The following is a 19,794-nucleotide window of genomic DNA, read 5'->3' as shown; positions in this document are numbered from 1 at the left end:
ATGGGGAAGGGATGGGGTAGGAATGAGGAGCAGATGCGATGGGAAAGAATGAGATGGGATGGAGCAACATGGGGATAATGGGGCATGGGGTAGGATGGGATTAAGAACTGGATAGGTCAAGGATGGGATGGGGCTGACACAGAGCATCCCCTCCTAGCCCACCACCACCACCACTGCACTCCCACCCGCCCTGCCAGCCCTGGGCAACTCCCAGGATATTAGGGAAAATATCCTGGCACCCCTGCCCCTTTTCATCCCCTCATCCCAGCCCCGGAACACCCCCCAAGCACAGCCTTTTTTCTACCCTGATAGATTTATTGAAAAATTAAAAGCACAAGCTCTGTATATATAAATACGACGACATTGCCAGCGATTTACAAGGCCTCCGGTTGCTCTCTCTGCATCCCCACCCATGGCCGGTGCCACCCACCTGGGCACCTTGGGGACGAGCACCCAAGGGAGCAGCAACCCCCCAAAAACCCCTCCAGCCTGAGCCACGGGCCCACCTCGCTCTGTGTGTGGCACTCAAATGACAGCGGGGACACCCAGACTCTGCCGCCCTCCCACTCCGCTCCCAGCCTGGCCGAGGGGGAGAGGATGTTCCCTGCCCCAGAGAGGACAGGGATGGGGACTTCAAGGGACGTGCACTGATCTCTGCCCGTTCTCAGCCTGCCCTATGCAGGCAGCGAGTCTGCAGCGGGCGCAGGGACATTTGGGGACAAGCCGGGGGTGTCTGCGCGTGCGGGGTGGCGCAGCGGGCGAGGGCTGCGTGCGGTGGGACGCTGCTGTCACCCCTCGGCGCCGTCCTTCATCCCCATCCCAGTGCTCCCCATCCGCCAAAGCCCCGCTCCTAAAGGGCGACGTTGAATTCTGTGACCAAGAAATCGATGTAGTCCTTTTCCTTCAGCTTAAAGGCCTCGGCGATGATCCGGGCGGCTTCCCGGTGCTCTTTTCCTCGGAGCCCCGTGCCATTCACCTCCAAAATGACGTGTCCCACCTTCAGCTTCCCGCAGTTGTGTGCTGAGCCTCCCCGCTGCAGGAGAGAGAGGTGTGTCAGCTCATGCTCCCACCACTCCCTGCATCAAGCAGGAGTGAGGGGAAAAATGGGGAATATTTCATATCTGATATGATGGATGTGAAATATTTTGCTTTTTGCAGAGAGGGGATGAATTTGGCTTCTCCCCCCTGCTCGCTCCTGGAGCATGAAGCCAGCTGGGGTGGCCAAGAATAACCAAGGCAGAGTTGGCTTTGCTTTTTTTTGCCGTAAGTAACTTGAATTTTGCCCCAAGTAAACAGCAAACAGGGGGACAGCTCCAGAGGGCTCAGTTCTCTGGCTCCCATCCACCATTCCCCCTCCTCAATCCTCTGTCTGGCAGTTTCCAGACATCTGGAGACAGCAGCCAAGCTTTCAGGGCTGCCCTGATCCCCTTTGAGATATCTGGAGCAAATAGCTGGCTCGCAGGAGGTGTGTTCTGGGATGGGATCATCCACGGGACATGGATGCCATCCCTCAGCACAGCAGAACCGTGCCTGTGGAGGTGCAGGGCTGTAGTGGGGGACAAACCTCCAAAATCCCCATGGCCACAGCTCAAGGGCTTTCTCCAGCCGGTCCAGGGAGAAGAAGAATGGGATGGGATGGGATGGGCATGGAATTCTCCCATCCCAGCCCGCCCTACCTGGATGGTGACGATGCGGGGCAGCGGCTGCCGCGTGTTCGCGCCGCCCTCGATGGCGATGCCCAAGGTGGGAGCGCTCTTGGACACCCGGATCAGACACGACGTGGGCTCCAGGAGTCCTGGCTGTGGGGACAGAGGGCAGCACTGCTGAGGGGGCCTGGACACCACGTGCCAGCCGTGCTCCCTCGGCCAGGGCACCACAGCAGGCAGGGTCACTCTGGCTGCCACCACAGAGGGACAGACACAGCCTGCAGCTGCTTTCTGACTCCTGACATCCAAAACCCCAACTCTGGGCAGGTCTGGAAGGGTTTGGGGAGGAGCAGAGCAGCTCTCTGCCTGCCTGCCTGCCTGTGTCCCTCAGCCTCACCACCTGCAGAAACACCCAGCTTATATCTGAGAGCTGCTGCCACCTTCCCTTTTGGGCGATGGGTGACTTCACTCATGTGGCCCGTGGATGTCCCTTTAGAGCCAGGAATTCTCCCATGCCCCAGGCAGCTGCTTGCTGGAGCTGGGAGGGATGGGATTTACCCAGGACAGAGTGAATCAGCCCTACAGCGCCCTTCTCATCCACTCCTGACCCCTTTCCCCACAACTCAGCCCCCCCAGAGAGCTGACTGGGCTCAGCAAAGAGGATAAATATCCCAGCAAAGCACAAACGCGTGGTTGCTGCCTGTGGGCAGAGGGAGTGGAACAGGCAGCCAAGGCAGTGGGGCACAGCCCCGGGTGCCCCCTCCCACACAGAGCAGCACCTCAGGCCCCCCTCACCGGCTTGGAGGCCCCTTCTGGCACCCCCTCGCTCCTCGCGGCCTCCTTGAGGCTCCGGCTTTTCCCGGGGCCTGGCTGCCGGCTCTTGTCCTTGCCGCTCGTCTCGACCTCCCCGATGTCCACCCCGCTGTCCTCGCTGAGGGTCTGCCCGCTGTCCGACAGCTGGGAGAGCGTGGAGGCTGGGGAGAGACGCGGCGTTAGCGGGCGGGCAGTGCCAGGGCCGGGGCCGGCCGAGCGCCCCTGGGCCACGGAGCGAGGGCAGCTCCTGCTCCCAGGGCTGGGCAGCTTCCCTGGGATTCACACCGGGGCTGCAGGGCAAGGTTCCCAAGCAGGCCCTTTCAGAACCATGGAGTTGCTTAGGTGGGAAAAGCCCTCTCAGATCATTGAGTCCAACCACAAGACCAGCACTGCCAAGGCCACTTTCTAAACCGTGGCCCCAAGTGCCACATCTACACGGCTTTAAAATTCCTCCAGGGACAGGATCTCCACCACTGGGCAGCCTCTCTCATTGCCTGACCACTCTCTCAGTGAAGAAATTTTCCCAATATCCAACGTGAACTTCCCCTGGCACAGCTTGAGGCCGTTCCCTCTTGTCCTGTCCTTGTTTCCTGGGAGGAGAGATTGACCCCAACCTCACTGCAGCCCCCAGTCAGAAGAGCAGAGCTGTGCACAGGCAGCATCAAGGGACAAGTGGCCTCAAACTCTCGCCTGGGATCCAACCCAGACCCCAAACTGGGATGGAGGGAGAGAGTGCTGAATTCAGGCATCCTGCTAGAGGCCAGTTTATGCAGCCCATGCTCCACAGCAGGGTCAGCGAGGAGACAGGCACGAAGCCAAGCGAAGAGGCGCTGCCATGTAGGAGCTTTCTGCCCTTTGAGGATGAAGGCCAAGTGCAGATGGAGACTGGAAATGCCAGGAGCAGCGGCGCAGCAGCACCTGCAGGGAGAGCCGGGGGTCCGGCACAGCGGCACCGCCGCCCCTCGCCCGCACTGACCTGCAGTGACGGCACCGTGCCACACGAGGGCGACATTGCCACTCGTGTCGGCCCCGCAGCGCGGGGGGCCGGGGACCCCCCTGGATCCCCCTGGATTCCCCTGGATCCCCCTGGATTCCCTTCCCTCTCCATCTCCCAGAGCCCATGGGACCCCTCTTCCCTCTCCATCTCCCAGAGCCCATGGGACCCCTCTTCCCTCTCCATCTCCGAGAGCCCATGGGACCCCTATTCCCTCTCCATCTCCGAGGGACCCCCTGGATTCCCTTCCCTCTCCATCTCCGAGGGACGCATGGAGACCCGCACGCTGCTCCCTCACCTCCACTTCTTTTTCCCGGGATAAACGTGACTCCCGAGCTGAGTGTAGGCACAATTAGATTCTTCCCCCCCTCCCCCCAAAAATACACAGTTAATTGGAAAAGACCAGGATTACTTCTGGTCCTTGAGATCACAGAATGGCCTGGGTTGGAAGGGATCTTAAGGCTCCTCTTATCCCACTCCCTGCCATGGGCAGGGACACCTCCCACTAGACCAAGCCCCAGTGTCCAGCCTGGCCTTGGGCACTGCCAGGGATCCAGGGGCAGCCCCAGCTGCTCTGGGCACCCTGTGCCAGGGCCTGCCCACCCTCCCAGGGAACAATTCCTTCCCAATATCCCATCCAGCCCTGCCCTCTGGCACTGGGAAGCCATTCCCTGGGTCCTGTCCCTCCATGCCTTGTCCCCAGTCCCTCTGCAGCTCTCCTGGAGCCCCTTTAGGCCCTGCAAGGGGCTCTGAGCTCTCCCTGGAGCCTTCTCCTCTCCAGGCTGAACACCCCCAGCTCTCTCAGTCTCCATAACAGAGCTGCTCCATCCCTTGGATCATGAGATCCATCATGAGACCTGAAACCTTGAGATCTGCCTCCTGTCCCGTTCCTCTCTCTCGGAACACCCCAGGGATGGTTCTTCCCGGCTGCTAAGGTGACACCCACCTCTGGCCTGGGGTAGGGGCCTCACTTCGTTGACGTCGGGCTCGCTGTTGGGCTGGTGCACCTCCACCATGATGAAATGCTGGTTGGCCACGGCCTGGGGGCTGCCCTTGTCCGGGGGAGGGGGCGCCGGGTGCGGGGGTGGGGGAGGAGGGGACGGGGATGGGGGGCTCTGAAGCCCCTCCGGGGACGGACTCTTCAATCTGGTTGGGGACTGGACCCTGGGGAAGGGCCCGATGGGGTGCTGGCTGACCACGGAGAGCTGGGCGTCCGCCGGCCGGCGGGAGCTGTGCAGGGACGGCGAGATGGTGGCGTAGATGGCGCTGGGGGCGGAATCCTCAGTGGACGTGGAGGCCGTGGAGGTCACGCTGACCGTGTCCTTCTCGGGGGCGTTGGGAGGGGGAGAGGGGTTTCGGGGGGCCACGAAGAAAAGGCCAGACTGGGAGGACTCGGAGGAGGGGCGCTTGGGCTTGTCCTTCCCTGGGATCCGGTGCTGGGCAGAGGAGGGGTCCAGGGTCTGGGGGGCTGATGGAGGAGGAGGAGGCTTGAAGTTGGGTGGTTCCTCTGGGAAGGAGGAGAGATCATCCTGCCAAAGCAAGAACAGTTTTTAGGATGCCATGCCCAGGCTCAGTGTCTTCATCTTTTCACACTGACCATGGCTAAAGGAGCTGGTTGTTCTAGAAACACCTTCCTCACCTTCTGACCATGTTCCAGAAACACCTTCCTGACCTTCTGACCGTAAGAACATGACTCACAGATGAGCACGATTACAGGACAAACCACCCAACCTCTGCTTTGGTTTGCACAAGGCTGTTCCTATCCAGCCAGAATCCCTCTCCTAAACCCATCTGATCAGCTGGGTTCAGTGACGCCCCTGGGGGGTTGACACGGCAGAGCTGCTGAAGCTGAGGCACATCCCAGTACCCCCCAGTTTGCCTCCTGCTCTCACCCAGCTCTGTGCAGGGCTTTCCTTACCAGGGACACGTCTGGCAGGGTGTTGATGCTGCTCTGGTGGCAGTCCCCAGCTCCCTCCAGCTCTGACGTGTTCTGAGAGGGCAGAGAAGGAAGAGAAAGCTGTGGCACAGCAGCAGGAGCCACCAGCGCAGTGCCAGCGTCACAGGGAACGGGCAGAGGGATGCTCCAAACCCCTCCCCATGCAGGGCCAGTCTCACCCAAAGGTTTTTGCCTCCTTGGGGGTTCCCTGGAGACCCCCAGCCCTCCCAAGCATGCTGTGGACCTGGTAAGTTGGGGTGAGCTCCTCTAGGCCCAAATCAGCTCCTCCTGCTGAATTTGGAAGCAAGGCAGGAACCTGAGGGCTGCAGGTTCAATACCTGGATTTTTTTCCCCGAGGAAGGAAAATAGAAATTTAAAACCCTTCCCCGCATCCAAAGCAGTGGGTCTGAGACACAGAGAAGCTGCTGCCACTGCTTTATGAGTCAAAAACGTCACCAGGAAATGCCACACCACCGTTCTGAGGATCTCACAGCTCCAGCAATCCGGAAGGGCTGTGGGAATCTGTCAGCAGGGCTGGGCCCAGGGAGAGGCCATGGATGCAGCCAAGGAGAGCAAACGAGCACCTGGCTAAGTCAGGGCGGCAGAGTGCGGGGCACAGCAGAGCTGTGCCTGGCCCTGCTGAGGGAATCCTCTGCCGGGGGGACATTCCCAGCTCCCCCGGTGCCCCTGCCAGGGCAAACTCAGCCTCAGGCCCCCCTCCCGCAGCAACTCCTGCTCTGCAGAGAGGCTGCTGCTGCTCAGAAAGGCTGAACTCGGCTCCTGTCACGCTCGCAGGGCTCTGTGGATGGGGCAGGGCACGGTTTGTGTGTGAGTGCCTGCTGCTTATTGCAGGGTAAACAGCTGATTATCTGAAACGCCGCTGCATCTGCATCCCCCCCAGCTGCTGGAGGCTGCTGCTGTGCCTGTGAGATGTTCGCCTCCCAAAATAGACATGGGAGACAATTAAGACCATTAGAGGAACAGCAAAAACATTGATGCAAAGTGCTTTTATCTCCGTGGCTTCTGAAGGAGCCCTGGAGAATGGGAACACAAAGAAACAGCTTGTTCAGGGACTGACAGGTAAAGGCTTCGCTTGGGAAACTTTCCTTCCTCGGGCAAAGGGTGGCTTCATCCTCAATTATTCCAACATAAGGGCAGGTGGCTTTTAAACGGGAAGCACAGAAGGATTTGGGTTGGAAAAGGATTTTAAAGATCATCTAATTCCAACACCCTGCCATGGGCAGGGACACCTTCCACTGTCCCAGGCTGCTCCAAGCCCTGTCCAACTTGGCCTTGGACACTTCCAAGGATCCAGGGGCAGCCACAGCTGCTCTGGGGAATAGGACTGGGAGCAGCCAAACTGTCACAGTTGTGTCACTACTAAAAAGGGAAGAATCTGCCCAATGCCCCCTAAAACCTCCCAGGGCCATGTCCCCCAACCCTGTGCCCATCACAGGCCACGTCCCCCAGCTCAGGCCTGGCAGCAAGGACCAGTCTGCCCTGAGCTGTGGCTCCTCTGCAGATGCTGGGTGGGCACAGCAGCTGTCCCTGTGCCCACAGTGCCACTGCCAGGGACACTGATGCTGCTGCTCCTCCTCAGGGCAGCTCTGGCTGCTGCAGGGTGTGAGCAGGAGATTTGCCTTTCCCCAGGCTCAGTTCTTCGGGGGCAGAAGCAATTAAGCAGTGATTGCTCTGGGCCATAAAACACGATGGCTTTTAAGCACATTTGCTTTCAGGAATTGGCTATTTCCAGGCTGTGCCTTCCTGGATTTCCCTGGAAAGATTCATGGAAGCCACTGCCCTGAAAAATGAGTCTCTATTGAGGAAACTGCTCCCTGCTGCTCCTCTACCCCATCTATTTTCCAGTTCTCCACAGAAACTGGGGCCAGGTGAGGCCGTTCCAGCCCCTTCTCAGAGCAGCTGGGAAATGTTTGTCCTTCTTATCCTACAAAGAGTCCCCAGCAGGAGTGAGGGAGCTGCAGAGCATCTTTCAGACAGGCAGACAGTTTTCACTTGCAGATTAAAGGGTGGAGAAACTGACACCTCCCCAGGGAACGAAGCCCAACCTTTAATTAACCTCTCAGCTCCAAATCAGTCCCCTAATTTCCAGTTACTGCTAAGGAGAGCTTTGCTGAGCTACTCAGCCTGAGTCCTGCGGGGTTTCAATTTTGAACAACTGCACCAGCCTGGAAATAAGCCTGGCTTTCCTCCTCTCTTCCCTTCCATCTCCCACTCCAGAATGCAGCCACAGGGATGGAGGAGCCCCAAGCCCTTGGTCCAGATTTTAGGGGCTCTGAGGGTGCACAGTGACCCCCATGCAATGGTTTCACTGTCTCCATCCTCATCCTCTGAGAGGATCATTCCCAGCACGTGGGAACCCTCCAGGTGGGATATCCAAGGGAGCTGGGGTAAGCCAGCACCTCTGGAACCAGCCCTGGGAGGAGAAGACACCTCTGGATGGCAGCAGCTTTGCCAGGAGGTGGTGGAGAGGAAAAACAAAACCTACAGGGATATCAATTCCTTCATCCCAACACTGAGGGCTGGGCTGGAGGCAGGGACAAAGGGAATGCCAGGAAAAACCAGGAATTCCCACTGCTCTGGTCAGACATGCTGCACCTGCTTATTGCAGTCTGCAGCCAATCTCTGCCCTGCAGGACTCATCTCGAGTCCCAGGATTTCCAGGAGGTACTGGTGACACTCAAGACAGTGGCTGAGCATCCGTGGCTGGCACTGTCAACCACAGCATTGTCTCATTCCCAAGAATCCTTCAAGCATTCCTTAACGGAATCCCTTATCCCACGGCAGGGCCTGCCCAGCCTCACCCTGCTGATTTTTGGTGGAAGTTCACCTGCCAACCCACGGGACAGGTGGCCTGGCCTGGTGTCACAAAGCCAAAAAGATCAGTGTCCCACGGTTTGGGGTGCCTGGGATAAACTCCACCTGGGAATGCTACAGCTGGATAAGCGCCATTCCCACAGGGAATTCCCACAGCTCACAGCTGCGGCTCCTCTCTCCCAGCTCTCAGCTCCACCCTTTGCTCTCTGTGCTGCTGCTGACCCTGTGATTTCCTCCGGGCCGAGGAGCAGGGAATGAGCTGCACACCCTGGAGCCTGCAGCTCCCCCCAGCCCTGATGGGCACTGGGGTTCCTGGGGCTCTGCCACGTCCCTGCTGCAGCCCACGCGAGGATTTCTCGCACGCACTGCGAGTGCACTGAACTGCCCACGGATCTCTGCACACTCACGGCCCACGAGGAAAAATTCTGCCCCATCCTGAGGTGTGCTGGGATGTGAGCAGCCAGCTGAGAGAGCTGGGGCTGCTCAGCCTGGAGAAGAGGAGGCTCTGCAGACACCTTGTGTGGCATTTCACTACTTGAAAGAGGGCTCTAAGAAAGATGGGGACAGATTTTTTAACAGGGCTTGTTGTGATAACACGAAGGGGAATAGTTTTAAACTAAAATAGGAGCAGGTTAGATTAGATTAGATTAGATAGAAGGAAAATGTTTTTTCACAGGGAGGTAAGGCCCTGGCACAGGGTGCCCAGAGAAGCTGTGGCTACCCCATCCCTGGGAACATCCAAGGCCAGGCTGGAGCAACCTGGGATAGTGGAAGATGTCCCTGCTCACTGCAGCGGCGTTGAATTAGATGGACTTTAAAGGTCCTTTCAACCCAAACCATTCTGTGTTCTATGATTTTTCTACTGGTATTTAGCCAGGGTGCCCACACAGCCACACAGCCCAGCAGCAGGCAGGGCAGGGAGGGCAGGCTGGGCTCTGACAGGCTCCAAAACCCCATCCCCGAGGTGTCCGTGGCCCTCAGGTAGCAGCTGGGTCTGGTTCAAGCTGAGCCTTGCGTGCACTGCAGCGCCAAGGACTGGGGGAAGGAGCTCTCCTCAGCAGAGCCACGGGAGGAAAGCAGAGATGGGTGGCAAGAGGTGGCCGTGCACAGGCAGGAGCCGCAGCCCTCCCTGGCCAGCCCGGCCCTCCCCTGCCCACACACACACACTGACCCAGCCCCTGCAGCCCCTACCTCCATCAGGTCTATGAGCCACAGGAGCCGCTCCTGGGGATGTGCCAGGGGGAGGGCAGAGGAAAACAAGCAAAAAAGCGAAAATGTAACGTCAGGGAAGGCGCAGAACAAACGAGTGAGCTGAGCAAATCCCGACCCCAAAAGCCTCCCTGCAGAATCCACACCCAGCGGCATCCAGGGCTGGGTGGGAAGGCTGGAGTGAGCCCCTCCTGAGAGGGGTGCTGGGGAGGGGAACAGCAGCAGGGGCTGAGGGCAGAGAGAGCAGTTTGGGAGCCCTGCCCTGCATCTCTCCTGCTATCCAAGCACCCATCCACCGTGAGCTGGTGCTTGGCAGCTGTTTCAGCACGAGTGGGCACAACCATCTGCAGCGCCAGCACTCCCATCACCGGGCCGCGCCTGGAGCAGGGTGTGTTCTCACACCCATGGGAAGAGATGCCACACAGCCAGGGATGCCCTGCAGTGGCACTGAGGGACACTGCTCTTGAAGGAAACTTTTAAAGCAGTGCCCACTCCCTTCTCTGTGCCGCAGCAGCACCCTGGTGTCTCTCCCCGAGCTCTGGGCTCATGTGCCAGGTGGGGTCAGGCCATTGCTCACACATCAGACCCAGCAGCCATGCCTGGCACATGCCGAGCAGCAGGAAGCACACCTGGGAGCACGTGGCACCAGCCCCGGGCACGGGCACAGCCTGAGAGCAGGGTGTCACGCTCAGCACACAGTCCTGGCAGACCTGTGCCAGCCCTCAGAAGAATTTTCCCAGCAGCTCCTTGGAGAGCAGAGCCAAACTCACTTTGTTTATGCGGATCCAGAAAGGATCTCACTGAAATCCCTCCTGACCAGAGCAGGTGGCTCTGCTATGGGTACTTGTGGATTTAACAGGACAAAAGCACAGCTCTGATGCTCTGACACGCTCTGAGGCCTCTCACAGGCAGGCAGAGGCCCAGGAAAGCCCCCTCCTCAGGGTGGACCCTCCCCAGCCCCATCCCAGCACCGCGGGCTGCTTTCCTTGCTGAGGAACCAGCACAGAGCCCATTGTTCCTCCTCCTTTCCACAAAGGGTTTAATTTCCAAGGTTACTAATGCATTTATGATGAAAGGCATTTTATGGTGAGGAAATTAATTTGGGGGCTGAGTGCCTGCACAGTCTGAGGTGATTACAGTAACTTAATTAGATGGTGCGTGCGACAGGGGCCTGGCAGAGACGTGGGAGTGCTGCTGCTGCTGCTGCTGCCGAGTGCTGGAGAATGGGCTGGGAATGGGATGCAGCTGCCTGGCCACTGTGGCTCCCACTGGGATGGGGAGCAGGCAGGCAGCATCTTCAGGGAGGTGACTGAAGAGCTGGTGATGAGCAGCAGGCACGGCATGGCAGCGGTGCACTGCTGGGATTTCAGTGTGGGTGCAGCTCCAGTGGATTTCTGGAAGCAAGGCAGGCTCCATCCCTCACTGGGATGAAGGGACACGCAGCCCTCAAGCAGGGGACAGCAGCACCTCAGTGTCAGGAGCACAGAGATACCCAGCACATGTCATGGCATCGCCAACAAATCACCCAGACTGCACGGAAAAATTCCTTTGGGGGAGTCCATAGGGGAAACCGACCGGACAGGGTTCCCTGTGGGGTAAATGCCTTTACACCGCTCCAGGGAAAGCAGTTTGCTGTAGGACTGCCAGGAGGAGGTGCTGAAAGAAGTGGGATCAGGCAGGAGGGACCTACCCGGGCTGAGCTGACGGTGGTGGCAGTGAAGTGGCTGCTGGACGACGAGACGGTGTCGCTGTAGGACATCATGGAGTAGGAGTCGGTGCTGGGCCCCACAGGCTGCCGGGCCTTCATGGACTCGATCTCCCTCTTCAGCACCAGGTTGTCAAAGCGGTCGAGGTCTTGTGGGGAGATCACCCCCCGCACCTCGGAGAGCAGCGAGAACTGGCCAGGCACACACAGCCAGAGACAGGTTGGAGCACAATCACGTTCCTGGGAAGCTGGAGACCTCCCTCCCACCATGGGCAGCAGTGGCAGTGAGATTTACCGGCAGGTAATGCAGGAGGTTTGGTCCTAAATGTGACCAGAAGCTCCTCTGCCACTGAACACCAGGTTGCATCCCCCAGAATGGCCCTGGCACAGGGTGCCCAGAGAAGCTGTGGCTGCCCCTGCATCCCTGGAAGTGTCCAAGGCCAGGCTGGACAGGGCTTGGAGCAACCTGGGATAGTGGAAAGTGTCCCTGCCCACGGCAGGGGGTGGAAAGAGATGATTTTTAAGCTCCCTTTTAACCCAAACCAGTCTGGGAATCTGTGATGGTTCCATGATAATGTGGATTTGGCTTCCATAACCTCCCCCTTTCCCTGAGCAGATCACTGGGCCACACTGTGACCATGTCCACACTGTGACCATGTCCACACTGTGCCAGTGACTCTGCTCAGCCCACCAGGCCCAAGAAGCCGTCCCTGCCCTGGCGTGGGCCTCACCTTGGCGTGCGTGTTGAGCAGCTCGAAGAGTGCCATGACCAGAGCGTCCACGGAGATGTTGCCCTCCTTGTACTCGTCCAGGTAGTAGCCCATGGTGGCCCGCTCCTGCTCGTTGAGCAGGTGCCGGGCCTGCTCCTCCAGCATGACGCGGGTCTGGCTCACCATGGTGCTCAGGGTCACCTGCGAGCCGGCCAGCCCCCGGTAGAACACGGGCTGCAGGGGACAGGGGACAGGCTGGGAGGCCAAGGGGTTGGCAGTGGGAAGGAGGGCAGTGCTCTGCTCAGACAGCCGGGCTGGACCAAGGAGTGTCCCTGCTCTGGGCTCTGCCCACCAGCCCTCTGTGCCTGCGTGTCAGACACTGCCTGTGGCGGAGCTGGGAATCACACTGGAAGGAGGATTTTGGGAATGACTGGAAGGAGGTATCCTCAGGAATTCATCAGCAAGGCTGTTCAGTGTCACCACTTTTTTGGGTAGCTGCAGAGCCATGATCAGAGGAGCTGAGCTCTGCTCCTGGGCCAGGGACAGCACCCAGGGAGCGGCTGGAGCTGGGCCAGGGCAGGCTCAGGCTGAGAGCAGGGAAAGGTTCTTCCCCCAGAGGGTGCTGGGCACTGCCCAGGCTCCCCAGGGAATGGGCACGGCCCCGAGGCTGCCAGAGCTCCAGGAGCGTTTGGACAGAGCTGCCAGGGATGCCCAGGGTGGGGCTGTTGGGGGGTCTGTGCAGGACCAGGGTTGGACTGGATGATCCTGGTGGGTCCCTTGCAGCTCGGGATACTCTGTGATACTCTGATTCTCTGAGTTCATGCAGCACCAGTTGAAAAACAAAACAGCTTCCCAGCCCTTTTCAGCAACTGTCCCCCACCCAGGCACTGATTTAACCCCAGGCTGTGCTCCTCCCTGGCAGAGCTGGGGGAAACTGGGGCCACGGGAGACAGGCCAGCTCCCCATCCTGTGGAAAAGGCACATTTACCCCCACTGCCAGCTTGAAGCAGACCTCGGTGAAGAAAGAGCCACTGGCAACCAAAGGAGCCCCAGGGAGAGACAAGCCTGGCTGCATATGAAAGACGTTTTTCCTTTGAGAGGGATTTCTGAGGGGAGATCCTTGCTATTTCCTCCCAGGCAGAGCTGGCACAGGGATACAGAGCCAGACAAGACCCTGACTATCCCAGAGACAGAGAGGAGCTGAGGCTGGGGAAGATGTTTTGCCAGCAAAGAGTACAAAGCTGTTATCATCGAGAGCCACCTGTGAAACCTCCCTGCTTCATTTCCATTTAAAAGCAATGTGCTTTGCAAAGAGGTGTGGGGAGAAGATGCTGGCACGGGGCTGCAGGCACAGCACGGGATGAGTCCCTGTGCCTGGTGAGCTGCAGAGGGCTGGGACAGATCCCAGCAGCTGCCAGGGCCCAGAGACAGCCACCATGAGGAAGGAATCATGGTAGGGTGGAGGGGGTGCCCACGGTCCTTGCCCATGGGTGATCATTGCCCCTTGCCCATTAAGGTGCTCATTGCCAGGCCAGAGGGCACCAGATGTGCTCAGAAGTGACACAGGAGAGGGGACACCACTGTGTCACTGTCTGCAGAACCCAGCAGAACCCTAACCCAACATGGGGTGGGGAGCAGAAAGGTCCATTAAAACCCTGCTAAAACCAGGAGCACAGATCCCTCCCTCCCACAGAAAATAAAACACAATAGCAATGAGATTTTTTCCCAAGGCATCAGGAATGTCTTACCCTGGCTGCCACGTCCATAGCATGGTCACCCACTGCCCTGCGAGGAGGGAGAAGACCAGTTAGCACTGAGTGCCTGGCACCACACCTGGCACCACACCTGGCACCTTCTCTCCTCTCTGGAGAGCCAAAAGCTTCTGGCCTGGGAGAAGGGGAAGGGACAGCACAATATTGTCCAGACCTGCTCCACCTTACAGGCCAGAGATGCTTCAATGGACCCCAGAACTGGGAGCTCCATGGACAGGCTGGGGGTCCCCACCCTCCCGGGGAAGCACGAGCACCCCCAGGGACTCTGAGCTGACAGACCCCCCCTCAAAAAGCTCCCTGGGCACATACCCTGCTGAGCTGACCAGGGTCTCTCCAAGCTGGGAGCTGGTGATCCAGCGGGTCTCGTCCACGGTGGTGCGGGCGTGGGGCAGGCGCCCGATGTCCTTGACCGTCATGATGAGGTGACGGGAGGACTTGAGCAGCTTCACGGCCTCGTCGTGGGGGATGCTCAGGAAGCTCCGGCCGTTCACCTCCAGGATCTGGTCTCCCACCTGTGGAATCAGGATGGGGGGAGCCTGGCAAGTCCATGGAGCTTTCCTCTTGGGAATAACACCTTCCTCTCCCAGCAGGGAGGAGCTGCCCAGTCTAACCCAGCACCAAATTAGGGACACAGCAACTGGAGGGACCAGGGGAAAAAAAAAATGCTGCTGGATGGAGACCAAGCCCTCAAGCTGGGAGCCAGTGAGGACCAGTCTGTGATGCCTGGAGGAGCCTGCTGAGGATCTCAACTCAGACTGATCTGCCCATCAACCTCTGGTTCTCCTCCATCAACCAGACCAACCCCAAAGAACATCAAGGCCTCCAGCCCCAGTCCCTCCTGCTGCTCCAGGAGGCCAGGAACCCTCTGTGGAAGCCCCAAACCTCAGATCTCTGCATGCAGCAGGGAGGGTCTCACCACAGCCTCCAGCACTCTGCAAACTGCAGCATCTGGGACAGCTGCATTCCATCTCCCCTCTCCTGTTTCCTCCCCAGCTGCTCCTAAGAGATTTCATTTTGTGGGCAAGGCCTTTGCTGGAATGAGGAGCTTCCCTGACAGCCAGGCCTTGTCTGAGACACAGCACTCATCTGGTGTTTCACCCTTCATCCCAGCTCCTCTTCCTCTGCACTTCCAGGGCATCCAGAGCTGCTCCTCCTCACTCCCGTATCACAATTCACCCTTTTTCTGATAAAGCACAGTTTTGAAACTGCCCTTTCCTATCTTTGCTTAACCACAGGCCTCAGCTCAGCTCCACCAAAACACAGTGGGGTTTTCTTCTCTGCCCTCCCAGCAAGGAGACACAGGGAGGGAAAAGTTGCAGAGAAGTGAAACAAAAATAATCAGAGGCAGATGAAGGTGCCTGTGAAAGGACAGATGAAAGAGATTAGGCCTGTTAAATTTAGAGAGGAGATGATGGGGGTGGGACTGGATGGAGCTCTACAAAATACTGCTGGCAATAATGAGAGGCCAGAGAAGGGCTCCTGTTCACCCTTCCCTCTGCTCAAAGGGCAGAGGAGGCGCAGTGAGGCTGGGAGGATGCTCAGAGTGGTCCTGAGGGGAAAAACGGAGCATCACGGAATCATTTGGGTTGGAAAAGACCTTTAGGATCGTTGAGTCCAGATGCAGCAGAGCTCAGCTCCACATTCAGCTCCACCCAGGGACCCCGAGTGGCTTTGCCTCATTCTCCATCATAAAATACGACGCTTTGTGTTGGAAGTGACCCAAAACACCCAGAAATGGGAAGGGAGGGAGCCCAGGGGAAGGCAAACGACACAAATGGCCACATTCCCAACCATGCGGCTCCCTTGGAGCTCTGTCAGCTTTAAATCCCCTGTCAGAAAATTGCTGACTGCTCACATAACACGGGAGGGAAATTAAAAACTGCCAAGAGAAACACCCGCTCAGGTGCAAGGAGTATCATCTCCAGGTCTTTCTGATCCATCAGGCAGTGCCCTGAAATGCCTTTTGCTGGTTCACTGCAGCACCAAAACAATAAAAATCCTAATTTGATTAGGCAGTTTTATTGCAATTACGTATCTTTAATAGTGTTCCATAGCAGGGATTAAATTTTCATGATTTTTTGGTTCAGGACAGTTACACAGGTTTAATAATCTTTTTTTAATTTCTCCTTTTAAGAGTGAACCAGGAGGAGCTTGGCAAGCTCTTGTAACATCAGGGAGACCGGAGGGGTCCGGGATTTTTTGCTAATTAACATAGACAATAGTTATATTTTCCCAGCCCCAAAGTCAAAGACAAGTGGAGAAGTAACAAAAAAACTGCAGAGATGCAAAAGAACCATTTACCAGAGCAAAAGCTGACCCTGAGAAATGATTTGCTGGATTCACAGCTCCAAAATGGCACAGAATAAAAGAAGTAATAATAAGACATTAAAAAAAAAAATAGTCACAATAAAACACAGGAAAACTATTGCTGTGGATATTTCAGGAATTACTTTTCAGCTGTGGTGGGTGGATACCCAGGACACGCTGAATGCTTGAACACCTCGGAAAATGTGGATTATTCTCATTTCCTAGGGAAAAATGTAGCCTGAAATGCAGGGGCTGAACGTGACACGCAAAAGGTGACAGACCGTGACAGGAAGAGAGCTTGGAAAGAACACCTCGATGACAGCCTTGGCTCCTGCTCCTTCTGGAGACAGTGGGGAAGAGGAGGCGCAGTCAAGAGAAACTTAATGGGCTTCAGACAAGGGTTCTGAGCTCCTAAAAATAATCAGAATTGGCTCTGGGAGAAATTCAATCACACAGACAGAAAAATAGGCGAGAGATTTTAAACGCGAGTTGATGTTAAATGACACCAAACTGAGCTGGGAATAACAGGGCCAAGGGGATGCCAAATGGGTTGGCACTGGCATCAGTCCTCTTTAATGCCACTAAAAGGCCAGGAGAGAGGCTAAATGATGCTGGAGATACCACTAAAGTAGAAGGAGCCTCTCTCCAGCACAAATAATTACCAAAAGCCCCTCAAGAAATTAAAAATACGGGCAGGAAAATGTATGGATCAATTTGGAATTGACCAAATTAAGGCTTGTGGAAAAATAAGGCAGTGCTCAGCTTTTCCAGGAGGGAAACGGGTCAGGGCAGATGATCCATGTCCAACACAGGATCCAGGACAGATCTGGGAGCAAGGCAGGGAATGAGGGGTGCCGTGGCTGTCTGAAAATGGGCCCTTTCCCCAAACACTGGGCAGCCCAAAGAGGAGGAACAGTCCAGGCACAGAGTGGAGATGAAAGCCCAGGCAGGGAAGGGGCTCTCTGGGCGTGGCAGTGGTTGTGGCATTGCTGGGGGGAGGATTTTGGTTGCCTCTCAGCTTTCTGTCCCCATCAAGGTGACAACATTGGAAGGACCAGGAGAAATGCCATATCTTGGGTACCACGAATCTCCTCGGTGACTTTCTCACTGTGCAGCTCATCCCCCACACTCTGAGGGAGCCACAAGGCTTTTACTTCATTTTTTCCTGTGTCCAGACCTCAAACACAAAGCAGCTTTCAAGGCTTTTGGGATGAGGGGACTGAGGGCACCCCCAGGGAGTTTTCAGATGGCACCAAATTGTGTCCAGGGAAGGGGCTGGAGCCCCAGGAGAGGCTGAAGGAGCTGGGAAAGGGGCTCAGCCTGGAGCAAAGGAGGCTCAGGGGGGACCTTGTGGCTCTGCACAAGTCCCTGACAGGAGGGGGCAGCCGGGGGGGTTGGGCTCTGCTGGCAGGGAACAGGGACAGGAGGAGAGGGAACGGCCTCAGGCTGGGCCAGGGGAGGTTTAGATTGGATCTTAGGGAAAATAAGGAGAATGTTGTCCAGCACAGGCTGCCCAGGGCAGTGGTGGTGTCCCCATCCCTGGGGGGATTTAAAATCCGTGTGGATGTGGCAGCTGGGGACATGGGTCAGTGGTGGAATGGTTGGACACGATGATCTTGGAGATGTTCTCCAGCTTAAATTACTCTCTGTTCTGTGACAGCCACTGCTGATGTAAAATCATCCACCTCTCCCTATTTACAGTCTCCCTTTCCCTCTCCTCTTATATCTGGATAAATACAGATTGTGGCAGCCCTTCTCACCCCAGCCCTCATTCTGGGAACTCCATATTGAGTTGTTTGCTCAAAGCAAGCTCCCTGAAATCCACTATTTCTGATTTAAAGGTCAAGGAGAGAAAACAAAAGTTGCTTAAGAAGGAAAAAAAACCCCACTGACAAGAAACAGCATCAGGAAAAATGAACAAGGAAGAAATCAGGGCCAGCAGAGCCAGGAACAGCATCAGGAGCTCAGCTCGTGCATGGCACCGCTGGGAATGTCATGAAGGAGGCAGGAAGGACAGAAGCTGAAAGCAAACAAGGCTGACTCACCTCCCTCCTCTGCAGCTCTCTGCTAACCCCCACTTTTCACTCTCAGAACTTCCTCGGAGGCAGCAGATTTTAAAACATGCCCGAACAACACATTGTCAGAAGTTTCATGAATGAATAAACATCAAGAAGGCCAAGGCCAAGACTATGAATATTTAGTTATTGACTGACTGCAGAGACCCAGCCTGGTTTCTGCTGGAATTCTGCCTGCTGAGGGAGCAGGACAGCAGCACCTGGACCAGCACAGCAGGGCTGGAGCTCCTCTGGGAGCCTCATCCTGGACCTTGGTCCCTGTTCCCAGAGCTGGCAAAAGCTTCTGGGCCTCAGAGAAAGTCCCTTGGTTTTGCCTGGCTTTCGATGCCTTTTGTTTGCCCTTCGAGCAAAATTTAAGGGAAGTGTAAAATATTGATTATTTATTTTAGTTATTATTAAAACAGTCTAAAATTCTGATTTGGTGCCATAGATACCAGGAGGTAAAAATGGAATGTGTGGCAAAATCACAGATGGGTTTGGGATGGGAGAGATCTTAAAGCTCATCCAGTGCCACCCCTGCCATGGGCAGGGACACCTCCCACTGTCCCAGGCTGCTCCAAGCCCCAATGTCCAGCCTGGTCTTGGGCACTGCCAGGGATCCAGGGGCAGCCACAGCTGCTCTGGGCACCCTGTGCCAGGGCCTGCCCACCCTCCCAGGGAAGGAATTCTTGTGTCTCATCTAAACATCACCTCAGAATGAGCTCAGTTCTGGTAACGAACTCAGAGAAAGCAGCAAACCCCACAGAAGGATCCACTCCTGGTAAGTCAGCAGGAACCTCCCCATCAACCCAGCGAGGCTGTGTTGAGCCCACACTGAACAAACCCCCAATTTTTCCATTTTAGAGAGCAACAAATTACCTGGAAATCACATTTATCCACCAGTTCTTGCTTCCTTGTGGCATCACATCCCTTCCACCACCTCCTGGAGCAGCAATCCACACCCAACCATGTCTAACAGCAGGACATAAAAGGCCTTTTGTGCCCCCAAACCTCCAGGCAGCACTAAATTTACAGCCCGTAGCACACACAAATCAGGGTGGGAAATGCCTGTGAGGACCTGAAATCACACCAAGGCTGACACTGAGCACAGCAGGAGCCTGCTGGACACACAAATCACTGCCTGGAGAACAGAGCAGCGAGGAGGGAGATCTCCAGAATCAACAAGCAGAGGCTCAGGTGTGCAAACAACAGTGGCAGGAGCTGGGGGGACAGGGACAGGGACTGGCACTGCTCCGGGTGCTGAGTGTGGTTATTCCCTGGCATTCCAAGCAGGCATGGGATGAGGATGGAGGGATTCAGCTGGGCGTTCTGCTGTTGGGACTGTCCCTGTGGCATCTCCTCTGCTGAGCTCACTGGCAGGGGGATGGAAAAGAAAGAAAAGCAGCGATTTCCCCAGCGCAGCAAAACCGGGGATTTGGAGCAGTACGGAATCAAACAGGAACAAAAACCCCCAAGGAGAACAATGCAGTTTCTTTTTTCTTATCCTGTGTTTAAACCTTCAGGCTTCTGGTGTTTAGGAGATGGATCCTGACCCTGGCACAGGGGACAAATGGTGGCATCAGCAAGGTCACCCATGGCACCTCCAGCCAGTCCCTCCCTTTTCCAGCTCTACCGAGCAGAAACAAATTGTCCTGTGCCTCTTTTTGTCCCTGCCTTGAAATCCTGGTGCCCCAGAGCACTGCCACCGACATCCCTGGGACACAGCTGGGCACCCAGCCAGGGGTGTGGGCAGAGGTGCCAGGCCAGAGGAGCATCCTGCACTCTGGGAGAGACCAAGGATCTGCAGGGAGCT

The 19,794-nt window shown here is 56.6% G+C and overlaps 1 protein-coding gene across 3 annotated transcripts in view; it reads right to left on the bottom strand.

Moving 5' to 3' along the window:
* Positions 1-294: 294 nt before the first annotated feature.
* Positions 295-19,794, bottom strand: part of WHRN (whirlin) — a 46,453-nt gene continuing 26,953 nt past the window's right edge. Inside the window, exons 4-13 of one of the 3 annotated variants that reach the window (XM_032130888.1) lie at positions 13,930-14,132; positions 13,597-13,633; positions 11,870-12,103; positions 11,124-11,330; positions 9,416-9,448; positions 5,372-5,443; positions 4,400-4,982; positions 2,442-2,620; positions 1,677-1,799; positions 295-1,033 (exon numbers count right to left, since the gene is read on the bottom strand). In XM_032130888.1, coding sequence (XP_031986779.1) covers positions 851-1,033; positions 1,677-1,799; positions 2,442-2,620; positions 4,400-4,982; positions 5,372-5,443; positions 9,416-9,448; positions 11,124-11,330; positions 11,870-12,103; positions 13,597-13,633; positions 13,930-14,132 — 1,854 coding nt within the window. In that variant the 3' untranslated portion in view covers positions 295-850. The remainder of the gene's footprint in view (positions 1,034-1,676; positions 1,800-2,441; positions 2,621-4,399; positions 4,983-5,371; positions 5,444-9,415; positions 9,449-11,123; positions 11,331-11,869; positions 12,104-13,596; positions 13,634-13,929; positions 14,133-19,794) is intronic. The other 2 variants (XM_032130889.1, XM_032130890.1) reach the window with 2 other exon arrangements.

Source organism: Corvus moneduloides, chromosome 21, assembly GCF_009650955.1.
Source record: "Corvus moneduloides isolate bCorMon1 chromosome 21, bCorMon1.pri, whole genome shotgun sequence".
Lineage (NCBI taxonomy): Eukaryota > Metazoa > Chordata > Aves > Passeriformes > Corvidae > Corvus > Corvus moneduloides.
This window is presented reverse-complemented; position numbering and strand designations above follow the sequence as displayed.